At 37.4% G+C, this 22,744-nt stretch overlaps 1 protein-coding gene across 2 annotated transcripts in view; it reads right to left on the reverse strand.

Annotated features, from left to right (window-relative positions):
- ORC5 (origin recognition complex subunit 5) overlaps window positions 1-21,907 on the reverse strand; it is a 72,278-nt gene extending 50,371 nt beyond the window's left edge. Inside the window, exons 1-10 of one of the 2 annotated variants that reach the window (XM_062632013.1) lie at window positions 21,861-21,907; window positions 18,876-19,029; window positions 17,282-17,374; window positions 13,348-13,545; window positions 9,629-9,703; window positions 6,732-6,843; window positions 6,241-6,371; window positions 4,215-4,263; window positions 3,595-3,685; window positions 1,449-1,501 (exon numbers count right to left, since the gene is read on the reverse strand). In XM_062632013.1, coding sequence (XP_062487997.1) covers window positions 1,449-1,501; window positions 3,595-3,685; window positions 4,215-4,263; window positions 6,241-6,371; window positions 6,732-6,843; window positions 9,629-9,703; window positions 13,348-13,545; window positions 17,282-17,374; window positions 18,876-19,022 — 949 coding nt within the window. In that variant the 5' untranslated portion in view covers window positions 19,023-19,029; window positions 21,861-21,907. Of the gene's footprint in view, window positions 1-1,448; window positions 1,502-3,594; window positions 3,686-4,214; window positions 4,264-6,240; window positions 6,372-6,731; window positions 6,844-9,628; window positions 9,704-13,347; window positions 13,546-17,281; window positions 17,375-18,875; window positions 19,071-21,860 lie in introns of those variants that run through there. The other variant, XM_062632014.1, reaches the window with a different exon arrangement.
- Between the last annotated feature and the right edge of the window lie 837 nt (window positions 21,908-22,744).

Below are 22,744 nucleotides of genomic sequence, written 5' to 3' on the forward strand. Positions count from 1 at the left end.
TACTGCTGTAACTAAATGAGTTCAGCTGCTTTCTCAATACCATTATCACAGACAAAAACTGTGAAGGGCCAAGGAACGGCCCGATGCTACTCTCTACAACTACCTGAAAGGAGGACAGAGTGAGAAGGTGGCTGGTCTCTGCTCCCAAGTAACAAGCAACAGGACAAAAGGAAATGGCTTCAAGATGTGCCATAGGAAGTTTAGACTGGCTATTAGGAATAATTTCTTCACCAAAAGAGCAGTAAGACATTGAAACAGGCTGCTCAGGAAGTGGTGGAGTTACCATCCCTGAAGTGTTCAAAAGCCATGCAGATGAGGCCTTAGCGACACTGTTTAGTTTTGGTCTTGGCAGTGCTGGATTAATCATTGGACTTGATAATCTTAAAGGTCTTTTCCAAATATAGGAAACAGTCTGATGACTGAAACTATCTTTAGACAATATTAAATGGCTATTTTACCTACTATCTAAAGAATACATTATTTGTCGTAACAAATAATAGGGAAAAAGCGTTCCCAAACTGTGAACTGGTCAAAAGACCATGAGCAACAGACAGCACCAGGAAAATGTAAACGAAGGCTGACAGATACATTAAGATTCAACTTTCAAGCCTATCTGAAGTATAAACCTCAACAAAGCCTACTCCTCTACTGAAACAACAGAAAGAATTCTTGCGATTCCGACATTTCTCTTTTCCAATACAGTGGGACACAGGACAGGTGTTTTGTTTAGGAATGTGCTAATCCTGTGTAAGTAACATACCAGGTATAGTATTCCCTTCTCCCTATTCAGACCATTCTGCCAGTTGGTACATAGAGGTTTGACCATCAGGAGTCAGCCCATTCCTCCTCCATTCCTACATAAGAAATACTTAAAGAAATCTGCTTTTCCCACAAAGAACCTTTGGAAAGGTTAAAGTCAAGATATATGCTATGGGGAAAAAAACAGTAAGAGTCCTCTGCAGAACACCTTCTCAATAAACATGATTAACCTGAACTGTAACTGAACGTTAACAGGTGGCCTCATCTATATAATTCCCTTCACATGTTTTCAGGTGACAATAACCAAGCCAAACGCAAAGTACACATTTCACATCACAAGCCTCTACAGTTACTATATTTCAAGGGGGCTATAGGCATGCTGGGGATGGACTCTTCATTAGGGACTGTAGTGACAGGACAAGGGGTAAAGGGTTAAAACTTAAATAGGGAAAGTTTAGACTGGATATAAGGAAGAAATTCATTACTGTTAGGGTGGTGAGACACTGGAACGGGTTGCCCAGGGAAGCTGTGAATGCTCCATCCCTGGTGGTGTTCAGGGCCAGGTTGGACAGAGCCTTGGGTGAGTTGGTTTAGTATGAGGTGTCCCTGCCCATGGCAGGCGGGTTGGAACTAGATGATCTTAAGGTCCTTTCCAACCCTAACTATTCTATGATTCTATGATTCTATACCTTTCAGCTGCCCAGGTTCTTCATCACCATGCTGTAAGTGCTCCCATTGTGAGCTAAAAGACAAATAATGCACATATATATATATAAATTATATATAAAGATGAAATACTTGTTAGCCTTTTAGAGACAACTTTCTGCTTGGTATATTGTATTTCAATTTCATGACACTGGCTAGGATACAGTTAGTAAGAGCATAATTAAAAATAACATGGCATACTACCTTGCAATTAGGTTTCAATTATGTGCAGATTATGCATATTTGAAAAAACGCAGAAAGTAATGGTATATTAAGGTATTAATTTGAGTACAAGCTAATTGTAAAATACTAGTTTCTTTCCTTCCTACCACCAGTAAGCATGTATCAATAGTGTTCCAAGTTTCAAGAAAAATGCAGAATTGGGTAAAAAGTAAAAAAAACAATAGGTTTGACTTTTTTTCTGCTTAATAACTGTTTATGCTAGTGAGAACAATACTATAATTACTCTGTAATGTAATTTTGGAGTCTATGTAATAAAGCAATATTCACTCTTCACTGTAAAACTTCCAAGACATCAAGATGGAACATTCTGTCAGTGAAAAATGCCTGCAAGCAGTTTGCTGTGGTCCTAAACAACAGCAAAAAATTTCACTTCAGAATTTTCCCTAAAGAATGACATTGTCACGAATGTCATGATTTTAGATCATTTTTGTATATCACAGAGTTTGTTAAAGCACCAGTGCTTTTTATTTGGGGTTTTTAAAGATCTGGTCTAGTGGAAGGTATCCTTGCTTGTGGCAGGGGGGTTGGAACTAAATGATTTTTAAGGTCCTTTCCAACCCAAACCATTCTGTGATTCTATGATACTATCTTTATAAACAAGGTTTATCAGCCATATACTGTAAAACTTCTGGAAACAGTTTAATAAGAGCTGATGTATCACTCAAACTATAATGAATGAGTGAAGTTTTTACCCAATGACTATTTTACAAGTAGAAAAAACAGGCTCCTTTTCATCTTAGCTCATGTAGCACATCAGTCAATAGCAAAGTTCTACTGCTGTCACTTAAAACTTGAAGAGAAGCCCAGATTAATTACAGTTCTGTGGTCAGAAAAACTGATATGGTCATTTTAATTCCTCAAGCTTTTACTGGTACACAGAGGTAAAACCTAGAACTATAATGCAGAAACTGGAATTTATCATTAAAAACCCATTAAAGCTCAAATTTATAATCAAAGAAAACTGTAAAGAGGAAAATCTATTTATTTGGAAACAATTCATAAGTTATTTTGTAACATAATCTTGTATTACACCCTAATTAGAGTAGGCAACTGCACAATATAAAAAGTCAGGAAGATCCTGAGTAGACTATGCATTGAAGATCAATATCAAGTACAAATATATATTTGAGTTAAATAGAAAAATGCCTCATTGTACAGTGAGGTTTGGCTCGTATGAAGTAAAATCAATTCTCCTTTTTGAACAAACGATCACTTTTCCAAAACATTTCGCAAGGACTGATACTACAGACACAGGTTCAGTTACCAGAATACTCTATGGCCTCAATGATTCAAAGGAAAAAAAAAATCATTATGTAACAAGATAAAGAAATCAAACACTACTGAATTACCTCTCTTCATATGGCATAACATGAGAATCACTCATCTTAAACATGGAAAAGACATTACATTTGATCCAATTGTTAACATTGAAAATGAACACCGCCATCTTTCTATACTAGCAGTCTGGCAACTCAAGAAATAAACAAGAAATCTAAAACCCTATCAAGAGGATCTCAGCCCATTAGCGGGACACCAGATTCTAATACTGTCAGAAACAGTAAGGAAAATTTTGCTCTTGGACAAAAAAAAAAAAAAAAAAAAGGGTGTCAGAAAGCACAGTAAACCTACAAATTTAGCTCTGCTAAACAAAGCTAAGGAACACAAATGTTCAAAATCTGTAACATCCCACAGTAAGTTTGAGGCTTGCATGCATCCTTGGTACACAGTGAGGATCTGTCAACTCAACTTTACAAGTGGGTTTTATGCTGTTCTATCAAAAAAGAAACACTAGCCATGAAACATAATACAGAAGGTAAATATTCAGAGAGGAAGCTTGTTAAAAGCAGCAACATCAACAAAACAAACAAGCCCTTGCCCCCAGATTACCTGGATATTTCCCGGAGATAAACAGTCTGCATTGCCTTCTTCAAATGAGGTTCAATATTTTTCCAGAGTTTGCGAGAGTCACGTTCATTTGCTGCACCAAGGCAGAATCAACTCTGTTAAACATTTAACTCACACAACACTATAACTCTTATCCCTGGCACCTGAACAGTCACAGACATGACAGAAGTCATCTAACACCCTGACTCTGAAATGCTGCATTAAAATGATGCACCACAATCATCCATTTGCAAGTACATGTTACCATGCAAGGATGTTTTTCTGCGGTTGAGATACTCTGGGACAGTCTGGCAGAACATCTGCTTTCATTTTCTCCTCTTAGCCTTGGCAGAGGAATGACTTATCCCATGCAGAAGTCCTGGTGGTTGAGTGAAGACAAAGATTTATAGTGGAGAAGCAAGTTTTCACAGTATTTGCATAACGCACCACTAAAAAAACATCATGCTGCACATGCTGCCTACTGGGTGCAACTGAAATAAGCAATGCTGTTGTGACCAAAAATGGTCACAAGACAATGAAGATCAAAGCAAAGTCCTCCACAAAACACACAGGAGGTCACGTGCGCTCTCATACACCTGCTCAAATTAAAGACAGAAGCTTACCTTCTCCTCTGGTCACTGGTTCGCAGTATTTAGAAAAATTGAGCGCTGCCTACAGGAAGTAAATTGTACAACATATTAAAAAGGTCCTATACAGTCCATCTAGCTACAGAATATAATAAGCAGTGTAATTCATTACTTTGCAAAACCAAGGGATTATTTTTCAGTCAATAATTATGCTGCTTGCTTCTAAACATTATACTGTTAAATGTCACAATGATTCTGTAGGTTAAAATACAAACAGAAGTAATCTCTCACAGGTTGCTTGGGTTTGATTTCATCAAAATCTGTTTACTGTACTCAGGGATTGCATTTGTTGTTTTTTTGTTTTTTTTTTTAATAACATAGTAATTAGACATTATAGATGCAATAGAAATATTTTCATGAACTTGCTTTTTCATTTTCAGATTAAACTTTCCATTCCAGGAGCAGTACAGCATGCTCAGAAGTAGGCCACACATACAGAAGTTACTCTTAAAAAGACAAAACAAAAACCCCAAACAACAAAAATCATGCTAACACATTCCACATTCAAAGGAACTCCTTTTGCTTAAGGTAAGATTGAGAGATCTTTGACCGTGCTGTAATCTAGACTTTTCTCTATATTTATTAAATCAGTATCACACAGAATTTTGTAAAGAACAATCCTCACATTTCATTCTCCTTTTGTTCTCCTGCACCTTATTAAATCTCTGTGCCAGTACTCAGAACTCATAACTTCCACATGTAAATCTAATTCCAGAATGTATTTTTAATAATATATAAATAATATGCATTATTAATAATCATGCATAATAACATACACATTTAGAGTCTGTATTAGACACTGTGGAGTTGTTCAAAAGCCTATGGACAGTTAGTTGTATGTGTCTCTTCTACAGAAGAGACTTATTAACCAAAAAAAGGATTTAGCGCCCAATCAGGTAAATACTTTCATAATGTTGGTATTTCACACACACACAAACAGTGCGTTTAAGGCTAATGGAACTACTCTGACAAGCAGAGTCACCTAAGTACCTGTCTAGAAGAACTGTGACCCTAGTTTCCATTTGTATAGCCATCAGATTTCAGCATTTGCATGTAAATAAAAAACCTATATAGTTAACAGGTATGTTCAGCTTCCCAGTGGAAATGCAGGCAGGACATTCAGATCATCTCACTAGCATGGATCTGTTTACTAATCATAACCAATGATCACTTCAAACTTTTCCTTGTACACAATATAGTTATTTAAGTAATAACCTGGTGAGCTAATAACTGTTACTGCTATTAAGCTTTTCCTATGCAAAAATCACCATCAAGTAATTTCTATTTTTCTTCTGTTTGTTTGCTATTGCATTATTCAGCAGATATAAAATCGAAACTCTTTCTTTCCAAATAGCTTCAATGTATTTTTGTTCCCTCAGGTGTGACTATATTGCAGGAACTCTGACTTACCTATTTTATTCTTAACTCCAAAACACAGACAATAAAAACATTTATGTCAATCCTCACTTTTCTAGGCCTTTGAATCAAACTACTATACGCTATGTTTCTGTAAAACTGTGCAACAGATCTGTCTTGCAGCAGCTTGGTTACCTTAAAATCCTTTGTAGGATGCAAGCCAAGTGAAAATTTTACCCTCCTAGATGACACAGGAAAATGTATCAAATTTTAAGTTAAATTTCCCATAAAGTTGAATTATAAAGAACACTGGGTGGCCAGTTACATTTAATAGGCATGGAAAACAACAGAACTGAAGGTTGGACATGCTGAGAACATGCAATTGGAAGATATTCTAATGTTGAAACATTCAAGGCCACACCGCAAAAACCTGAATCTAGTTGAAGATCAGAAACCTGATCTAGTTGAAGATGTCCCTGCTCATTGCAGGGGAGGCTAGACTAGGTGACATTTAACTGTTCCTTCCAACCCAAAGCATTCTATGACTTCTCTTTGTCCATATTCAACAATAAATCTAGACTTTCAGAGCTGTTTTGGCAAAACACTTCCTAAAACAAAAGAACAATCCTAAAGGAACTCATCTCACCAGATGCTGAAGTTCTTTCAAGTCCCTACAGACCATGTAGAAGACACCAAGCAGAATATTGATATATGCAGAATAGAAGTCTGCAGAATATTCTGGGGGATGATTCTGAGACAAGATCTTCTGCAGATGCCCTGTTTGAACAAAGATAAGTTTTGCTTACTTAAAGCTAACTCAATAAACTGACCACATCTTACAAGTTAAGTGGGAAAACAAACTATAGTCATCACTAAAAAAAACCCAAACCCACCAAAACCTACATTGATTAAAAGAATCACCAAATACAATGGAACCAAAATTTTACTTTGAGATGTTTTGGCAAGTGGTAAAAGAGAAGTCTTTCAGAGGTTGTGTGAATACAGACTTTTACATTCCAACAGCTATTACACATTCCTGATTCTTTAAAGGCATACCGATTGACACAAAAAAAGCATTTAGATGTTGTCAGACAAGTATTACTCAATCCCCGAAAGCAGATTAAAGAATTAGCTTACCTATGCTGTAATCAGGAAAATACAAGGTGAATGGCTCAAAACACCCAGTATTTGGACGGAACAGTTCCCATACTATTTCACTGAGCAGGATAACTGTCACATTTCTGTCAGTCTACATGGAGGGGGCGGGGGAAGTGGAGGGAATAAAGGAAGTAACAGGCACAGAAAGAAAAAGTAACGCTGTATGTTACAATATCAATGAGAAAAATTATTGCTGTGACATTTCTGTTCCACAAAAATCACCAAATGTACAGTTTAATACAAATGACTGGGATAGCAATAAAGCTTCAGCTGGCCTTATAAAGAAGCTCATACATTTGCATATTTTCATAATTACATGAGACTTCCTTGCATCCCTTGCCATTTCACTGACATGTAAGATTGGTGGGGTGGTAAGATACAATACCAAGTATTGTACTTGTACTATATTGTATTGGTACTATTGGCTGGTACTATACAATACCAAGCAATTCCATCCCTTACTTCCAAAATTAAAACAGCATTTTACTTTGGTAATTAAACCCAGTCTTTCAGAACAAATGGGAGAATTTAAATAGCAAAAGAAAGCTCACTGCTTTCTGAAGCCAGCTATATAGTGCTTGCTTTATTTTAAAGGTAAGTTGGTTTTTCAAAAACAACAACAAACATTTCAAAACAAAAACATAGTATTAACTCTGTATTTTACCAAATGTTTTACTAGTTACTAACAATGGTTGTATGTAGCAATGTATTATTTTTAACCAAGTTTTTACTGACAAAATGCTTGAGTTTGATGCTTTGGTTAATAGCTAACAAAACAGTTCATATTAAAAAAAAAAAAATATTTCCTTATTTTGGTCATGCTTCCATGTATCAGCTTTTTTCTACGAAGCCGACTGTGAGGATGATGCATCATTCTTTTTGCAAGGTTTCTGCAATCATACTAAAAAATATGCGTAACAAAAGATGCTTTTAAAAATGGTTCTTCCAGAAGCACACTTTACAACTATCAAGGCACCTCAAGAAAATAAAAGAAAGTGACCCGACTGAGTTGACAATGCTTAACATGAGCTGTGAATGACTTGAAGGAAAAGTTTATTTCCCTCCCCTGAAATACAGGGCGAATCTTCTATTTACTCTTCCCACTTCCTGCCAAAGTGGCACCCACTCATATTCTTTGCTGTTTCTTCTATCTCTGTTTTGACGGGTCTTTTTAAATTATTATTTTAATGAGAGTATTTTTCTGTAGTTTTCCTTCAACTGTGTTCCTCTCCCAGATTTCCTCGTATTTTAGCTAAGGAAAGTACTTGGGTATTTTCAGTTCAATTGCTGACAGACTTTCCAGTATGAAAAATCTAAGTACTTCTCACATTAATACTCACAGAAATCAAGCATCCTATGACCTGTTCTTTTCCAGTCATTCCCCAGTCCCACAGAATCTTTCACCACTAATGAAGTTTCTTGTCTCTCTTCACTCAAGGAAAGGAAGTGATGCAGGAGATGCTCCTACAACATTCCTTTGCAACATCAGCTGCGTAACAGTTTTACAAAGTCTCCGTGCAGAAGCCAGAATCTGAGCAACTGGAATCTCAGCATTCAGCAAAGCTGACAAATTTATTTGGAGGTTACTTTTGAATTTGAGGATGTTTCTCTACTACATGTAAGTCTTTGCCTATGCTTTTTTGGTTCCTGAACAGCAATAATAAGCCTAAATTTTCCTGCTTTCTCTGTCTGACAGGTTCTTTCTGCTTCAGGGGCAGCAAAATCCAGAATATGGCAGAACAGACAAAAAGAGCCAGAAGATGCACCAGCTGTCAGGATTAAGATCACAACTGTGAATCAGTCGCCATTCAGTACATAGGGAAATCAATGTCACCAGAAGATTTAAGAGTACCACGCAAAAGTCTTGAGATGACAAGCATAATTTCAGCTATTTAGATGTTCAGACATTTCAAAGTACCACCATCTTCTGGCTTTGTCTTCAGTTTCTTTTCAGAGAATGCACCATTTTTCTTCATTCCAAGGCATAAGCTTTGATACTTCAGAAGTGAAAGAGGGAAAGATACAGTAGTTACTCCAGCCAGAAACATACTGTGCCGCAGTTCCAGTGACAGTGTAAAAACTCTTTGCCAACATAAAGCACATTCACAGCTGATGAACTGTGCAGCTCCAGCCACAATTAAATAGCTGGTGTTCTACTGACCTTTCCCAAGCTGGCCACCACACAGCGCTCTGAAGCTCTACATGGGAGAAACCTGAGGAAAACAAACGTTTTCCGAGTTGCAAATTCATGCTTCCTATGCTGAATTCAGCACTCAATGAACTCTATGCTGAATATACTCACTCAGTTGTTTGGGCTCTTTTGACTTGGCAGTTGACTCAGAAGCAGACTTTGGATTTCCACATAAACATCTGACAAACTCTAAAAGGGGGTTTATTTATTTCTTTGTACCAAGCTAACAGGAGCTATACTGAAGCATCTCGCTACAGATCATAGTCTGCCTGAGATATTTTTCTGCAATTATTAGAAAAATAAAAATGAAGAGTAGAAAAATTTCAAATTCTTCTTAAAACCAATATTCTCAAAAAGACAGCTGTGCATCTGATACCAGCCCCAAAGGAATCTGTAACAGATCAGGTATCATAAAGGAAGATACTATCAAACAGAATTTAAATAAAACCCCCCAAAAACCCTAGGAGTATAAGAAAAACCTGCCAATGTTTAAATTCTGGTTCGGTTTCTAGCTTTGACTGCAGACAGTTGACTATTTGATGGTGGTGTGTAGGGGGGATTAATTTTGCAACATTTTTGATCTAAAGAATCACTTATCTTGATCTTGCCTGGATGGACAGAAACCACATGTTCAGTTACTTTCAATATGCAGGACATACATGTTAAGTTTTTTCCAGATACTTACCAACTCTTGAAGCCTAAGAAATGCTGGCAGGATGTTTGCTTCCATTTCCCTCAGCTGTTCTGCTCTATCCAGTACCTTTTAACAAAGCAATGATCTTATTACATAGAGAATGTCAACTTCCATTCTCATGTTCATTTAAAATTAATTCTTAGCTGCTGGAAACTCATTTCACTAACGGCTTTTAGACAGCAGAAAACACCCCTTAAGCAAGCAACATCACAGAGATTATTGCTTCGGGTGTGATTCCAGGAAGCCCAAGCAGCTCTGACACCTAAAAAACATACAATCCCCAGGAAAGCAACATTCTCATGCCTTATGGCAATTAAAAATTGCAATGCAATTATACCAGTCAAGAATATCACTGACAAAGCCATATCATCATTAACAACCATTGAAACCTTCAATTTTTGTTCCAAATTCTTCTTACATTTCAAGATCATGTGTAGTATGGTAGCACTAGATCACCTGTAGGATACCTATCTTTTTCCACTCTTAAATTATTTTTCAGAAAGAAATAAAGAGTTGATATTTTCAAAAAGTTAGCTATCATCTAGAATTCACACAACTGAATCTTGAGAGAAGCTTTTCTTGCCATCATTTGCAGCCTAGGAATTTACAGGTTTTATTGTATTATATGCAATCCTCACAGAAACAGGGATGTAACAGATATATAGCATATGTACAGCTTAAAAAAGAAACACTTTATCTAAACAACCAACATTTTGGAGCATAGAAGAAAAGAACAGGAGCATGAAAACATGCATGCTTGTCCTCTGGGGGATAAAAAAATGTAAATTGTATTCCCAGTACACTTAAAATCTTATCAGGAATAAAAAAAAAGAGAACAAAAACACATTTCTTTCAGTGTTTTATTTACCATTCACAATACAAAACTAAATTCTTAAGTCCATTACTTCTTTTGAATTACTGATGTTGAAAGATAAACTATAGGTGTCTGGAAAATTATATCTGTCTATCTCTTTACATTTCCTCCCTACACCAAGTCCTTAAGACATCTATCATATCTGTTGCCCACAATAAGAAAAAGAATTTTATGTGGACAACCAAGAAACATTTTATGCAAATGATACTTCAAAATCACACCATGCAGGAAAAAGGCCTGACAGTGCAGTATCTCTGCTTTAATAGCTCACACTTCTTGGGAATTTGTTTAAAACTACAATATAATGTATGACTTTATATTGACATCTGTATTTGGTTTATATAATAAACAGTTCCAGGAATGAAGACTGCTTTATGTTCCTGACCAAACAGAGGCTACATATTTTTACTAATAAAACACTGCTTATTGGATCCAGTGACATGCAGCTACCAAACACAAAGCTTTAAGGTCTTTAAGGTCTTGATCTAAGCAGATCTTACTTTTTAGTTAAGCAGGAAACAAAGTGGAGTTTCTATTTGCAGAAGATAAAATATCCTGCAACCCTGACTTGTGGAATATGTCAAGTGGTTCACAGAAACCACCAAACCACAGGCTTGTAATTCCACGCCTTAGTTTTAATACAGTTTTAATACAGATGTGACAGCCTTCAGCTTTATAAAAAAGCTATACATTTTAGAACTGTCTGCTGATTTATATTAAAACCAGCAGCTTGTTATTTCTGTAAAGTGCTAAATACTGTAAATGGATGAATGACTACAAGTTATATCTGCTCCAATTTGTCAGGTAGTTAAAATGAATAAAATTCATTTTTCATAAGTAATCACAAGCATTCAGCACCCATGCTTTGGGTAAGAGAAACATTTGGAATTATCTGCTTGAAAGTAAACACTTATCTTAATTTGCGCTGAGTTAATTGGGCTGAAATATTACATTATTTACTACTGAAATAAAATAGAATAAATTAGCTTTGCCAGTTTATGTTACCAGCATGCTGGTCTTCCGTCAGTCCCAATTTAAACCATTCTACAATAAATCCAGATGACACAGTTTAACATACATGAACTGATTTCCCCCATTCCTGTCTGTTCCCTTGCAGAACTGAACTGAGATACTAATTTAATACTTAATTCTTCTGATTCAGCAACTATTTACATGATACAATTGAACCTCTCTAGGTATTTAATGCTTTTCTTTCTACAAGCATTGTTCAAAGACTTCTTGTTTTCCTAGTGATACTAATTTTCGTGTAACACATTAAGTATTCTTTACTGATGTAGAAGTTTTTAAATCCAAATATTAATCTGAAAGTAAAATTTTACTATATAGAGTGTTTTGTGCAATTTCTTAAAAGAGATTTTAGTGCTAAGTTTTGTTCTTATGGAATTGCTGAAGGACGTCAATATCATTTTTGTGACAGAAAATTAAAATGAATTATCTATGTATGTTTGTATGTCAAATTTACTAACTCGTGAGCTGTAGGAAACTCAGAGCTAGTACTATTTCCACTAAGCATAATATGAAGTTACTTAACTAAGTAGCTAACTATTTTTAAAATGAACTAGAACTTATTTGACTATAACCTGTGAAACAGAACTAAGAATGTTCAGAGATTATCATTCAGTATGTTGAATGGTCAGTAATTATGAACATCTTTGTCTGAAAAAAAAAAAAAAAAAATCAAACCAGTATGCCCCTTGATTGCTGTGAGAAACATGCAGAGTGATTACCCAGGGTCATTAAGCTTTTAATCATGAACCAGTTCCATGTTTTCTTAAATAATCGATTTTGCCTCTTTTAAAATAAACTTAATTCCTATTGCTGGCCTGAAACCTAAGTCCGTGTCTTTTGCAGGTTTACAATGTATATACAGTTACACATCACTAATATATGATGGTGTTCAGGTTCTTTTTAAGATAATCAATTACATTCAACCAAGTGAGACCAAGTACAATAAAAAAGATTTCTCAAACCTGTGTCATTTCTCAAACCTCTTGTATGCCTGAAATTTGTGTTCATCTCTCAGCACAATAAATGCTATTACAGATGTCTGTAAATTTTGATGCCTTTAGGCAGCTAAGATTATCAAAGGGGAAAAAAAACAAAACAAAACCAAAAATCACAAACCCTGGTGCTCTACACTGATTTAATTATTCCTGTGATCCTTAAATTCCTGTTATTTTTCCTGCAGTCTGCCTGTTTATTCCACTTGAGTATACCATCAAATTTTTTCCATCTTAATTTTAAAACTACAGTTCTTGTCTCTGAGGGCCACAAGCTTAAGATTTAACACCTCAACTGCACTTTTACAGAGGTTTTATGCATTTTAGTTCCTTAATATAGCTTCTAACTTGAATCTGTTCTAGCCAATCAATTCTTGTCATTTGCATGCTCTGTAGTTCACTTCTGCCTTCCTTCCCACCTTTGCTTTCTCATATCTGAGGCTATCTTCCCAAGGCAAGAGATATGCAACTTACTAATTATTAGACAAATAAAGGCTCTCTATTCTTAAAGATTCTGTGATACTATTACATACCCGATTTAAATATGCAGTATAACTTATGTTCATTATGAGTTATGCCATGACATTTTTGTGTAGAAAAAGTTCTAAAAACCAGGAAAAATACAGAACCTCATCTAAAGCCAGTAAAGCAACAGAAAGAATCTACAACTGTCAACAGATTCTGAATGAGGTCTACACAGAAATATTGTGAAAACTGCTCTATGCTGCACATACTTCATACACAAATTATCCATAACAATTATTCACACCCTCTTAACAGGAATGAAACAGGAACATTAGAATTGTATTACTTACAATGTATAATGTTTGATCTTGAAGCTCTTGAGTCGCAACAGCTTGTTTAAACAGGCGTACAAAGTCATTGAAAGTATCACAATGCACTTGAGAAGTCTGTTCCACCTCAGGAGAACAACTCTGCAACTGCATCAGAATTTCTTCTAAGAGAAGTCGTGAAGTAAAGCATTCCACACAGTTCACAAACACATGAGGAAGCTGAAAAGGATAAAAAATAGAGACAACTTACAAAACAATTTAGCTTTTTCAGTATGAATACTCCAGAATAATATTCTCTTCCAGATGAGACAACGCAAGAAACCACACCCTGTCAATAGCGTATACAACATAAAACAAAGAACCTTGCAAAAAAAGCGGAATTACTTAGGGACCTAGTACCAATATTACATATCAGAAAGTGAAGACAGATCTGATGAATCCTCATGCGAAACAGTTTACCTTTTAACTACATTCAAAAACTGAAACACAGTGTATCTTCTATGTGTAAAAATTGTGAGCAATGCTTAAAAAGAAAAGTTAAAAAAATAACATTTAGTTCAAAGAGAAGTTAGACAACTATAACACATTACAGTATTGTAAAATAGTCCATTAAAAATTACAGTGGCTAGATAAATGAACTTCTCAAACTTATATTATAAAGACAATAATCCAGGAACACACTCCCCAAAATATACTTATAAGTACCAATTTAGTAATACTGAAAAGGCCATTTGTCCATAAATAGAAGACTACTACAGACTACGTAATAGTGCCAGCATTCAAACCTGCATAAGGCAAAAATTTTCTAGCAACTCTGTTTTTAAGAAATAGATTATTTGCACAGCTCTATACTTTTTGGTAACGCATACGCTCTTCTTTCACACTGAACACTAAAATCCCTGGAAAACATTAGTCATTGGGATACATATGCATTACTTGCAAAATTAAACTTCTGACACAGGAATGTGTGTGTCTATAACAACAAACAGATCTACGTACTTCAATCTTTTTACTTAAATCACAGTATATGGCATATGATTCAGCAGATGTGGGAAAGTGTGGATATATGCTGGCAATCCAGCCAAGCAGCATGTAATAAAAAGCTTTCTTATGATTTTGAGCACTATTAAAAGAAAGGGGCTACACCCCCAAAAACACCTATTCAAAGTGCTGCACCACCACAGCAGGAGAAAAGCTGGGTATCTCAGATGTGATTCAAACCACCACATTATGTAGAAGACACTTATACTTGGCAATAGCCAGTTCTATGAAAGCAGTTGCTGCTTAAATCCTATTGACTTCCAGCATCCAGACGTATGTTTGGATATGTTGCAAATGGGCAGCACAGTCATTAGGAGCACTGCACAAAAGGTTACTGCATGAAAGAAGATCTTGAGCACTGTCTTCCAGCTTTCTTCCTTTACAGAATTTTTAATGAAGGGGACGTTTGCATAATACCCTGTCCTGCAGGGAGGCATTAACAGGTTCAGATGGAAACTTCTGTGATGATAACTTTCACCTTCAGGGTAGTTTAAAGGATGTTTTGGGAAAAAATAGGACAAGGAAAAGAACTAGAATGAGTAATACACATTTGCTAACAGAAAAAGAAAGGCCACAAAAGTGGCAAGAACCTAGTGCTTAAAAGTCTTCTACCAACACTGACCAGAAAGAAACTAAAATGGACTTCAGGCAGCAATTTATCATTCTTCAAAAGAATTATTTGTGTAAGAAACATGCACTCAGCCACAATGACCCACTACTTCTACGTAGTTGAGATTCTCACATGACATTTAAAATAACACGGTTTTAAAATAAAAGAGGGGAGATTCAGGCTGGATGTGAGGAAGCAATGTTTTACCATGAGGGTGGTAAAAACTGGAACAGGCTGCCCAAAGGGGTGGTGAATGCACCATCCAGGGAGACGTTCAAGGCCAGGCTGGATGTAGCTCTGAGCAATCTGATCTAGTTGAGGAAGTCCGTGTTCACTGCAGGAGCATTGGACTAGATGACCTTTAAAGAGCCCTTCCAACCCAAACTATTCTATAATTCTATGATTCTCTGCCTGCAGCCCCTGAACTGAAGTAAATCTGTTCATGACAAAGTTCCTACTTCAGGTTAGCAACATAGAGCAACTACAGTATTAATAATCAAGGATAACTCATCCCCCAGTGAACAGCATTACAGCAGTTTTCTTCCTTAACAATTGAGGGGAAAAGAGTTTGAGAGTTTGTAGTCCCAGCTTCCCAGGAATGTAAGGCTCTGAAATCAAAACTGAACATTGAATTCTCAGTAGTTTCCACTTCACATATTCCAATGTCATTTGTCTTAGCAGTCCTGCTTGACCTACTTCTTTCTTACTCCTACACTGTTTTCTAAGAGCAGGAATCCAAAGGAAGTTCATGTTACAAGAATACACAGCCCTAACATTTCTGGAAGTGAAGCTCATACAGGAGGAAACACCAACAGCACTGGCATGGGAGAATAAGATCCATCCCACCAGCAAAACACTTGGCAATGCCAGGCTTAGTAAAGATAAACACACCTGGAGAATTGATTTTATTACATTAGAAACTGTGAATGGCATACTGATTATTATGGTTTTTAACTTATAACACATATCAAGCTATGTTTGGAGATCCCAGAATAAAGTACACAAAATTTGTATTTCCAAACAGATTCTGAAAATATAATACTAAAAAGGGCTATCACTACACTTTTCCCATTTAGAGCTGATTTACTGTGCAAGAGGAATTAGATCAATTGTTCCTATGTAATATTACTCCAACATTTTAGAACTCCTGCACTGTTTCATTTCCAAAGTTTCAGATTTTCCTTCTTCTATAAGAGGGCTGATTCAATCTAACCAGATTTACTGCAATTAATACAACATTCACCTCAAGTCTGCAAAAACAACTACCAGTGTAAGAAAGAATGGCATTTGCCCGGTACTCAGCCACTGATTTTCACCATTTCGTAGAACCACAGAATGGTTTGGGTTGGAAGTGACCTTAAAGATCATCTAGTTCCAACACACCCTCCACTAGACCAGGTTGCTCAAAGCCTCATCCAACCTGCTCTGGAACACTACCATGGACGGGGGAACCACGACTTCTCTGGGCAACCTGTTCCAGTTTCTCACCACACTCATAGCAAAGAACTTCTTCCTAATATCTAACCTAAATCTCCCCTCTTTCTGCTTAAAACAATTCCCCCTTGTCCTATTCCTACCTGCCCCTGTAAAAGTCTCTCTCAGGGTTTCTTGTAGGACCCCTGTAGGTACTGGAAGACTACTACGAGATCTTCCTGGAGCCTTCTCTTCTCCAGGCTGAACAACCCCAGCTCTCTCAGCCCACCTCCACAGGAGAGGTCCCCAAGCCCTCTGATCATCTTCCTGGCCCTCCTCTGGAATCACTTGTTTTTTCTCTCCAGCAAACATGTACAGCTTGTATCTCACTTTGAATGCTTTAAACAACTTTACTAAGTTTAAGCTCTTAGGCTGACATTAATGAAAACTCACTGTTTTTAGTATACTCTCGCACTCTTTTTATATAAAAGTAAAATTAGTTTCAAGGAGAATTACAAGAATATTCAAAAAAAAAAGTAAGCAAGTCTCAGATTGAACTGGAATCATCATAAGAATTAGTTATTTGTCTCTGGAGCTGTTTAAGATTAAGTCAAGCGAATGAGCATAACAAAATTTAGTTCCTTTTCTTCTTTTTTAAATTTCCATAGAAAAGTTATTATGATTTATACTACATTTCATATGCACAACTTCTTTTTATCCTAATTGCACTATTGAGAGAAGCAACACGTTCATCACATAGTAAACGAAGGAGAAGAATAAAGAAGGCAGAAATGGCTGAGGAAAACCCATTTTGAGAAAGTAGAAGCTAGTTTGAGGGACCATCTGTTACAAATAAATTCTAAGTTCAATAATCATTGTGAACATTCTTACCTGTAAGGTGCTTAAAAGAGTTTGCATAACATAAGTCTTTCCACTAGATGTATGTCCATAGATAAAGATCGATGGAAAACTAAAATGGTGACGCTAGGGAAAAAAAAACAACAAACAAAACAAAACAGGTTTTGTTGTTTCAATTTTTTTCATTCAACACACAGAAAATTTATCAATGATGTTTCCCTTCAAAAGAAAAATTATCTTTTAAATTGAGACATTAAACGTAAAATACACCAATTATGACAGAATCAACATGACCAAGTTTTGTGTTTCATCTTCACTGAAATGTTGGAAGGGTAAGTCCCAAGAATCAAGTATCACATAAAGCTACCAGTGAAACTGCTACAACAGGAGGATACGTTTTCCATGAGAAAACAAAACAAAACAAACACACACACAAAAAAAATCACATACCAAGACAGAAAAGCAGTGGGCTCTTAATTCAAATTAGTAAGCTGAGTGAAACAAAATCTTCACAAGCACAAATTGCAGGCTTTACACTGTCCTAACTTCTGCAAATGCTACAAACTGCTTTTCTTTCCATCAGCACTAAACAGAAAAGACAAAAAGTTTGGTGGAGGAGATGGTACAGGATCTCACTCACCTCTCACAAGGCAGTATTGGATATAACACATCTATTTATTTAATGGTACTGATGCCGTATATTTCAGGGATTTACTTTTTTTTTTAAGATGTGAGGAAAATAATTAACTTTTTCTTTTTATTTCATTCTGAACAGGTATTTTTTGTGGTTTTCTCATTTCTAAGACTCTTGTACACGGACTTAAAGAATTAATATAAAAAATAAAGACCTTTTATGAAAAACAATAATATTCAACTAATTCAAGGTGAAGGCACTCTTGTGCAAGATATGCAGATACTCTGAACCTCCATATTTAACAAGAATTTTAGTATCTATTTTTTAAGAAGACTTATTGCCACTGTGTTTGAAATACATAAATTTGAATGCTCTAATTTGTGTAATTATTATATCTATAAATAAAGGAGGAACCAGAAACAGATATTAATTTCCATTTGTAACTGAATGTCAACTGCTTGTAAGTTTGCAGATGAAAATCCCTATTACCTTTTAGTACAACTTTGCCAGGCAGTAACAGGATCGGTTAACAAGCCAGTGATTTCCGAATCTTATGGCCAGCAACACAACTAATTAGAATTGAGCCAATTTCATGTACTTAGAATTCAGCTGTGCAGATAACTGGATTAACAGGTGAAAACCAAACACAATTTCTACACTGCCACTGAAAAACGAAAAAAGAATACCCCTGAACATTAGACCAGAGAAGGAGACAGAGTCCTTCCTGGTACTATCTGGCAAAGATGGAGCAAAGTCTTGGAGAAGTCACGCTTCAGATACAGAAGCCTCAAATGCCTGTAAGTTTGTTTGAGTCCTTCCAGCTGCAAAACAGCTTTCAAACTTCAAATCCACTAGAATCTATCTGTCCAACAAAGAGGCAACCAAAGTATTTTCATAATGACATCACAAAAATGCTCTTAATTTTTCTACTCTCCCTTCTGAGACAGCAGAATGTGTTCATTCCGTTCAAACTTACAATACAAAGAGCATTACCTCTCCAAATATTGACAGCAACAGGGACACTTGGGATTCTCGACAAGGCACCAGACTTTCCAACTGAAGCAGTGTAGCTGCTGGGTACGCTGGATGTTCAAGGTTAGGCATTTTGATGTTCCTGTAGTCAGTCACCTGAACACGCATGTCCCATCTGACGTGCAGAGACAAGAAATAGCGATCTGTAGAATAAAATGTTTCAATTATCATTTGCTGTCACACACACAAGGGAGGAAAATGAAGAGGTATTGACATGATATCTAAACAGTCTAGCACAGGATAACGGTATAATTATTATAGACTTCATCAAAATCGAACTTTACTGTGTAAGGCATTATAGAGACATTTTCATACCTGACAGAATTCAATAAAATCAAATAAAAAGGGAAGAGCATCCAGGGTATGAGCAAATCAACATAACCAAGAATTGTCATCATTTAGTTAACTGGAAAATACATTATTTAGTTCTAGCTTTATCTACATTTAAAAGTAGCAGGGGATTAAACTGAGGAAAGTAGATTAGTCACAGATCATCACCTCCCTGGACAGCCAATAAACTACGATTTACAAGTAACAAAGAAGATGTAGAACATAAGGAAAGATGAGGATGACAAAACAGTAGCTCTTCAGATGTTAACAGGAATGCTTACCCCAGGTTAAAAGCAGCGGAAGTGGAGGCATATGAAAAAAATCGTGCTGATGGTAAAGACTGGAAATACCTCTTAAAAATAGCAGGAGCCCAAACCAGATAAAGCTGTAATATTAATTATAGTCTAGGTTTTAGACAAGGACTAGTCAAGAAAGACTACTTTGGGTTTTGATTGCCCAAACACTGGGAAAGCTGGATTTTAGTGACAGAGCATGGAAAAACACGTCAGTCAAAGATACTACTTTGTCTGCAGCTCTAAAACTGCTGGAAAGATGGTACATTTGTCTGTAGTGATAAGGACAACATGCAGAGAGAGAAATGAAGTGACATCAAGAGTTGGATTCTGACTTTGCCAAATATAACATTACTTGACAGCCAAAAATTTAAGTTTGGAAATTTAGGTAGGTTCAACAAAAGATATCTCATCAGCTGACAGGCACATCTGTATGTTATGAAAACAAAGTTAACAAACAAAGCACTCCAAACACATTAAATATAAGTATTGGCAGCCAAATAAGTTATGCTGGACGTAAGTACAGTGCCACATCAGAAAAGATCAGGTTAGCAAAAGGAGATCAGAAACAGCATGGGAAATGGAAAACAAACTGTCCTGAATCAAAAAAAGCATTATTTGGTTGCATGGACAAGGGAGATAGTGGGTGACAAGGAGGTTCACAAATACAAATGTATTTACGGAAATACTTCACAATAATGTTCGTTCTGGGACCAATCTGTACTAAGTATTTCCATAAATAAATTTAGGGAAAGATGTTTTTCCTTTTATATTTTCATTGTCTTCTTAAGTAAAAAACTGGAATTGAGAATCATCAAGAGAAAAACAAGTGGAATTAAATGGGGAAAAAAAGGATAACCCCGATAACAGAAGTAATGCCAATACAATGAAATTCAATACTTTAAATTACACATATTTGTAAGTAATCGTATCACACTTAACAGTTAGATATCAAGAAACTGTAAGACTGAAGCAACTTGAAAATAAACAAATCACTCATATAGTAAGTATAAGAAATCAAAGTAATGCAAATGTTGATAAAACAAACACATAGTCATATGTATTAAGGCAAATTACTTCCCATAGAGACAACCATAAAATAGCATTGGCCCATTTTATCAGACCAGCAAGATCAGCTTTGAACAAGTCTGGCCCCATCCACTGCATCCACTGTATCTATTCAGATGTTTATTCAAAATGAAATAATTATAAAAAAAAAAAAGTAACTTGATTACAATTGCTCTCTAAAAATGAGGTAGGAATAAATATCAAGCATGAAAAGAAAAAACTTTATAGACAGCAGCCTCCAAAACAGGGAACAAAAAAGGAGGGAAGGGGTTTTAAAGGAAGCTGAAGTTTGAATGGATGTAAGAGAAGACCGCTCTTTTGTTCCCCTGACTACACGAGAACACAGCTAGACCTGGTATACTAAACGCATCTAAAGCCATAAGGTACTTCATCTTCTCCATCCAGCTTCACTCCAGGAAAGCACAAATCGCCTGTTGATTGTCTGCCAGACCTGTCTGCTCCTCAAGCACCCCAGCACATCAACTTATACTAAACGTACTTAAGCCACTGGATGAAAACCTACATCTCTACTGACTTTGTGTAGGTCTTTTAATCTTCAACCAGTTCTCATCCTAAAGTTCACAAAAACAAACAAACAAAAAAAAAGCAATGCACAGAGCAACACACTCACAAAACAATTAGTTTAAATTAAATGGCAATGGTGACACAAAGATTATCGTCATCAGGATGTTCCTGACCAGGGAAAGTTGTACCGCGTGTGCGTGTGACTCCAGCCAGATGAGGAGGGACAAACAAGTATTTTGCAGCTGAGTCTCAAGTCAGATATCAAAAGCACAAGTTAAGATTTCAAGGCTGGGTTTGTTGATTCAGGAGCACTCCTCAGCCCATCACTCCTAACACACCCACACATGGCATGTCTTTCTACACTTTAGCACAAGCTGACAGAATTGAAGAGACTCCTGTGCTTCTGCTTCCCCTTCGGCACAACAAGCACCCGCGCCCCCAGGACACGGCCCGGGCACAGGGGTGCCCTGCCCGAAGGGGAACGATGACCCAGCTTCACCCGAGTTAACGGCTGGGTTCAGACGGGCGCCTGTGGGGCCGAGGGTGGAGTCGGCTGAGGCAGCAGACCGAGCGGCAGGCGGCCGGGACACCGGCACAGCCCCACACCGGTTCCCAGAGGAACGCAACAGGAGCAGGTCAGCCCCGCCACATCTCTCTCCTCCCCCCTTACCCGCCTAAGCGCCAGGCCGTGCCAAACCAACCCCATCATCCCGCTCGCTCAGAGGCTCACCCCAACTCCCCGCTCCCGCCGCTGCCTTCCGCACATGCGCACAGCACCGCCAGTCTCAGTGCGCAGGTGCACAGTCTGCACGCATGCGCCGTAGTGGCGTGACGCTCCCACTCCCGGCGTGTGTCCGGAGGCGCGGGAACGGGCGGAGGGGCCGTGAAGGGAGGGTGGTGGTGGGTCTGTGGCAGGTGATCGGCTTGTCCTGGAGATGAGGTGTCTGAGCCTACAGGGAGAGCGCCGTGTAGCGCATGTCCCTGGACATAGGTGGCTTTGGAGACGTGTTAGAAGCTGCTTGGCAGCAGTGAGGAGGGTGTAAGGAAGTTTGTGCCCTTGGGTAGGAGAGCGGTGCTGGTGTCGAGGGATCAGGCCTAGGCCTGGGGCCTAGAGTCAGAAGGAAGTCGCGGGTGTGTATGTGGTTGTGGTAATGGTTAGTTTAACTCGAGTCACGTCCGTTACGGGCACACAGACAAGTGTGGGGGCTCTCCTGTAGCTGGATGTGCAGTTGAGGGTCAGCTTTAAGGTGCACCCTGTGAGGGGGCAGTGGAGTCAGCCAGATGAGGGGTCTGGATGTGTCATGTGTCTTCTGTTCACACCTGGAAAGTAGATGTTACAAATAGAGAAGAGACAAAGAGAAAATAGTCTTGAAGTTGTGCACATAACTTGGATCTATTAATATAGAACAGAACTCAAGGCTGTGGAGATGCTGCTGCAGTCAAGCTTTGCAGACAGCGCTAAAAATGCACGGTGACTTCAAATTACAGTTGAAGTGATACTGTGCATAAACATTGCATATTGTATTAGAAGGATGAATATGACAACTGCATAGTAGGTTATTAAAGCTAAAGTGATTCTCTCCCTTCATAGTCTGAGCTGGCAGAAATAAGTAA

The sequence above is a fragment of the Pezoporus occidentalis genome, unplaced genomic scaffold (assembly GCF_034315485.1).
Source record: "Pezoporus occidentalis ecotype Australia unplaced genomic scaffold, CSIRO_AGI_Poc_V1 ctg38, whole genome shotgun sequence".
NCBI lineage: Eukaryota > Metazoa > Chordata > Aves > Psittaciformes > Psittacidae > Pezoporus > Pezoporus occidentalis.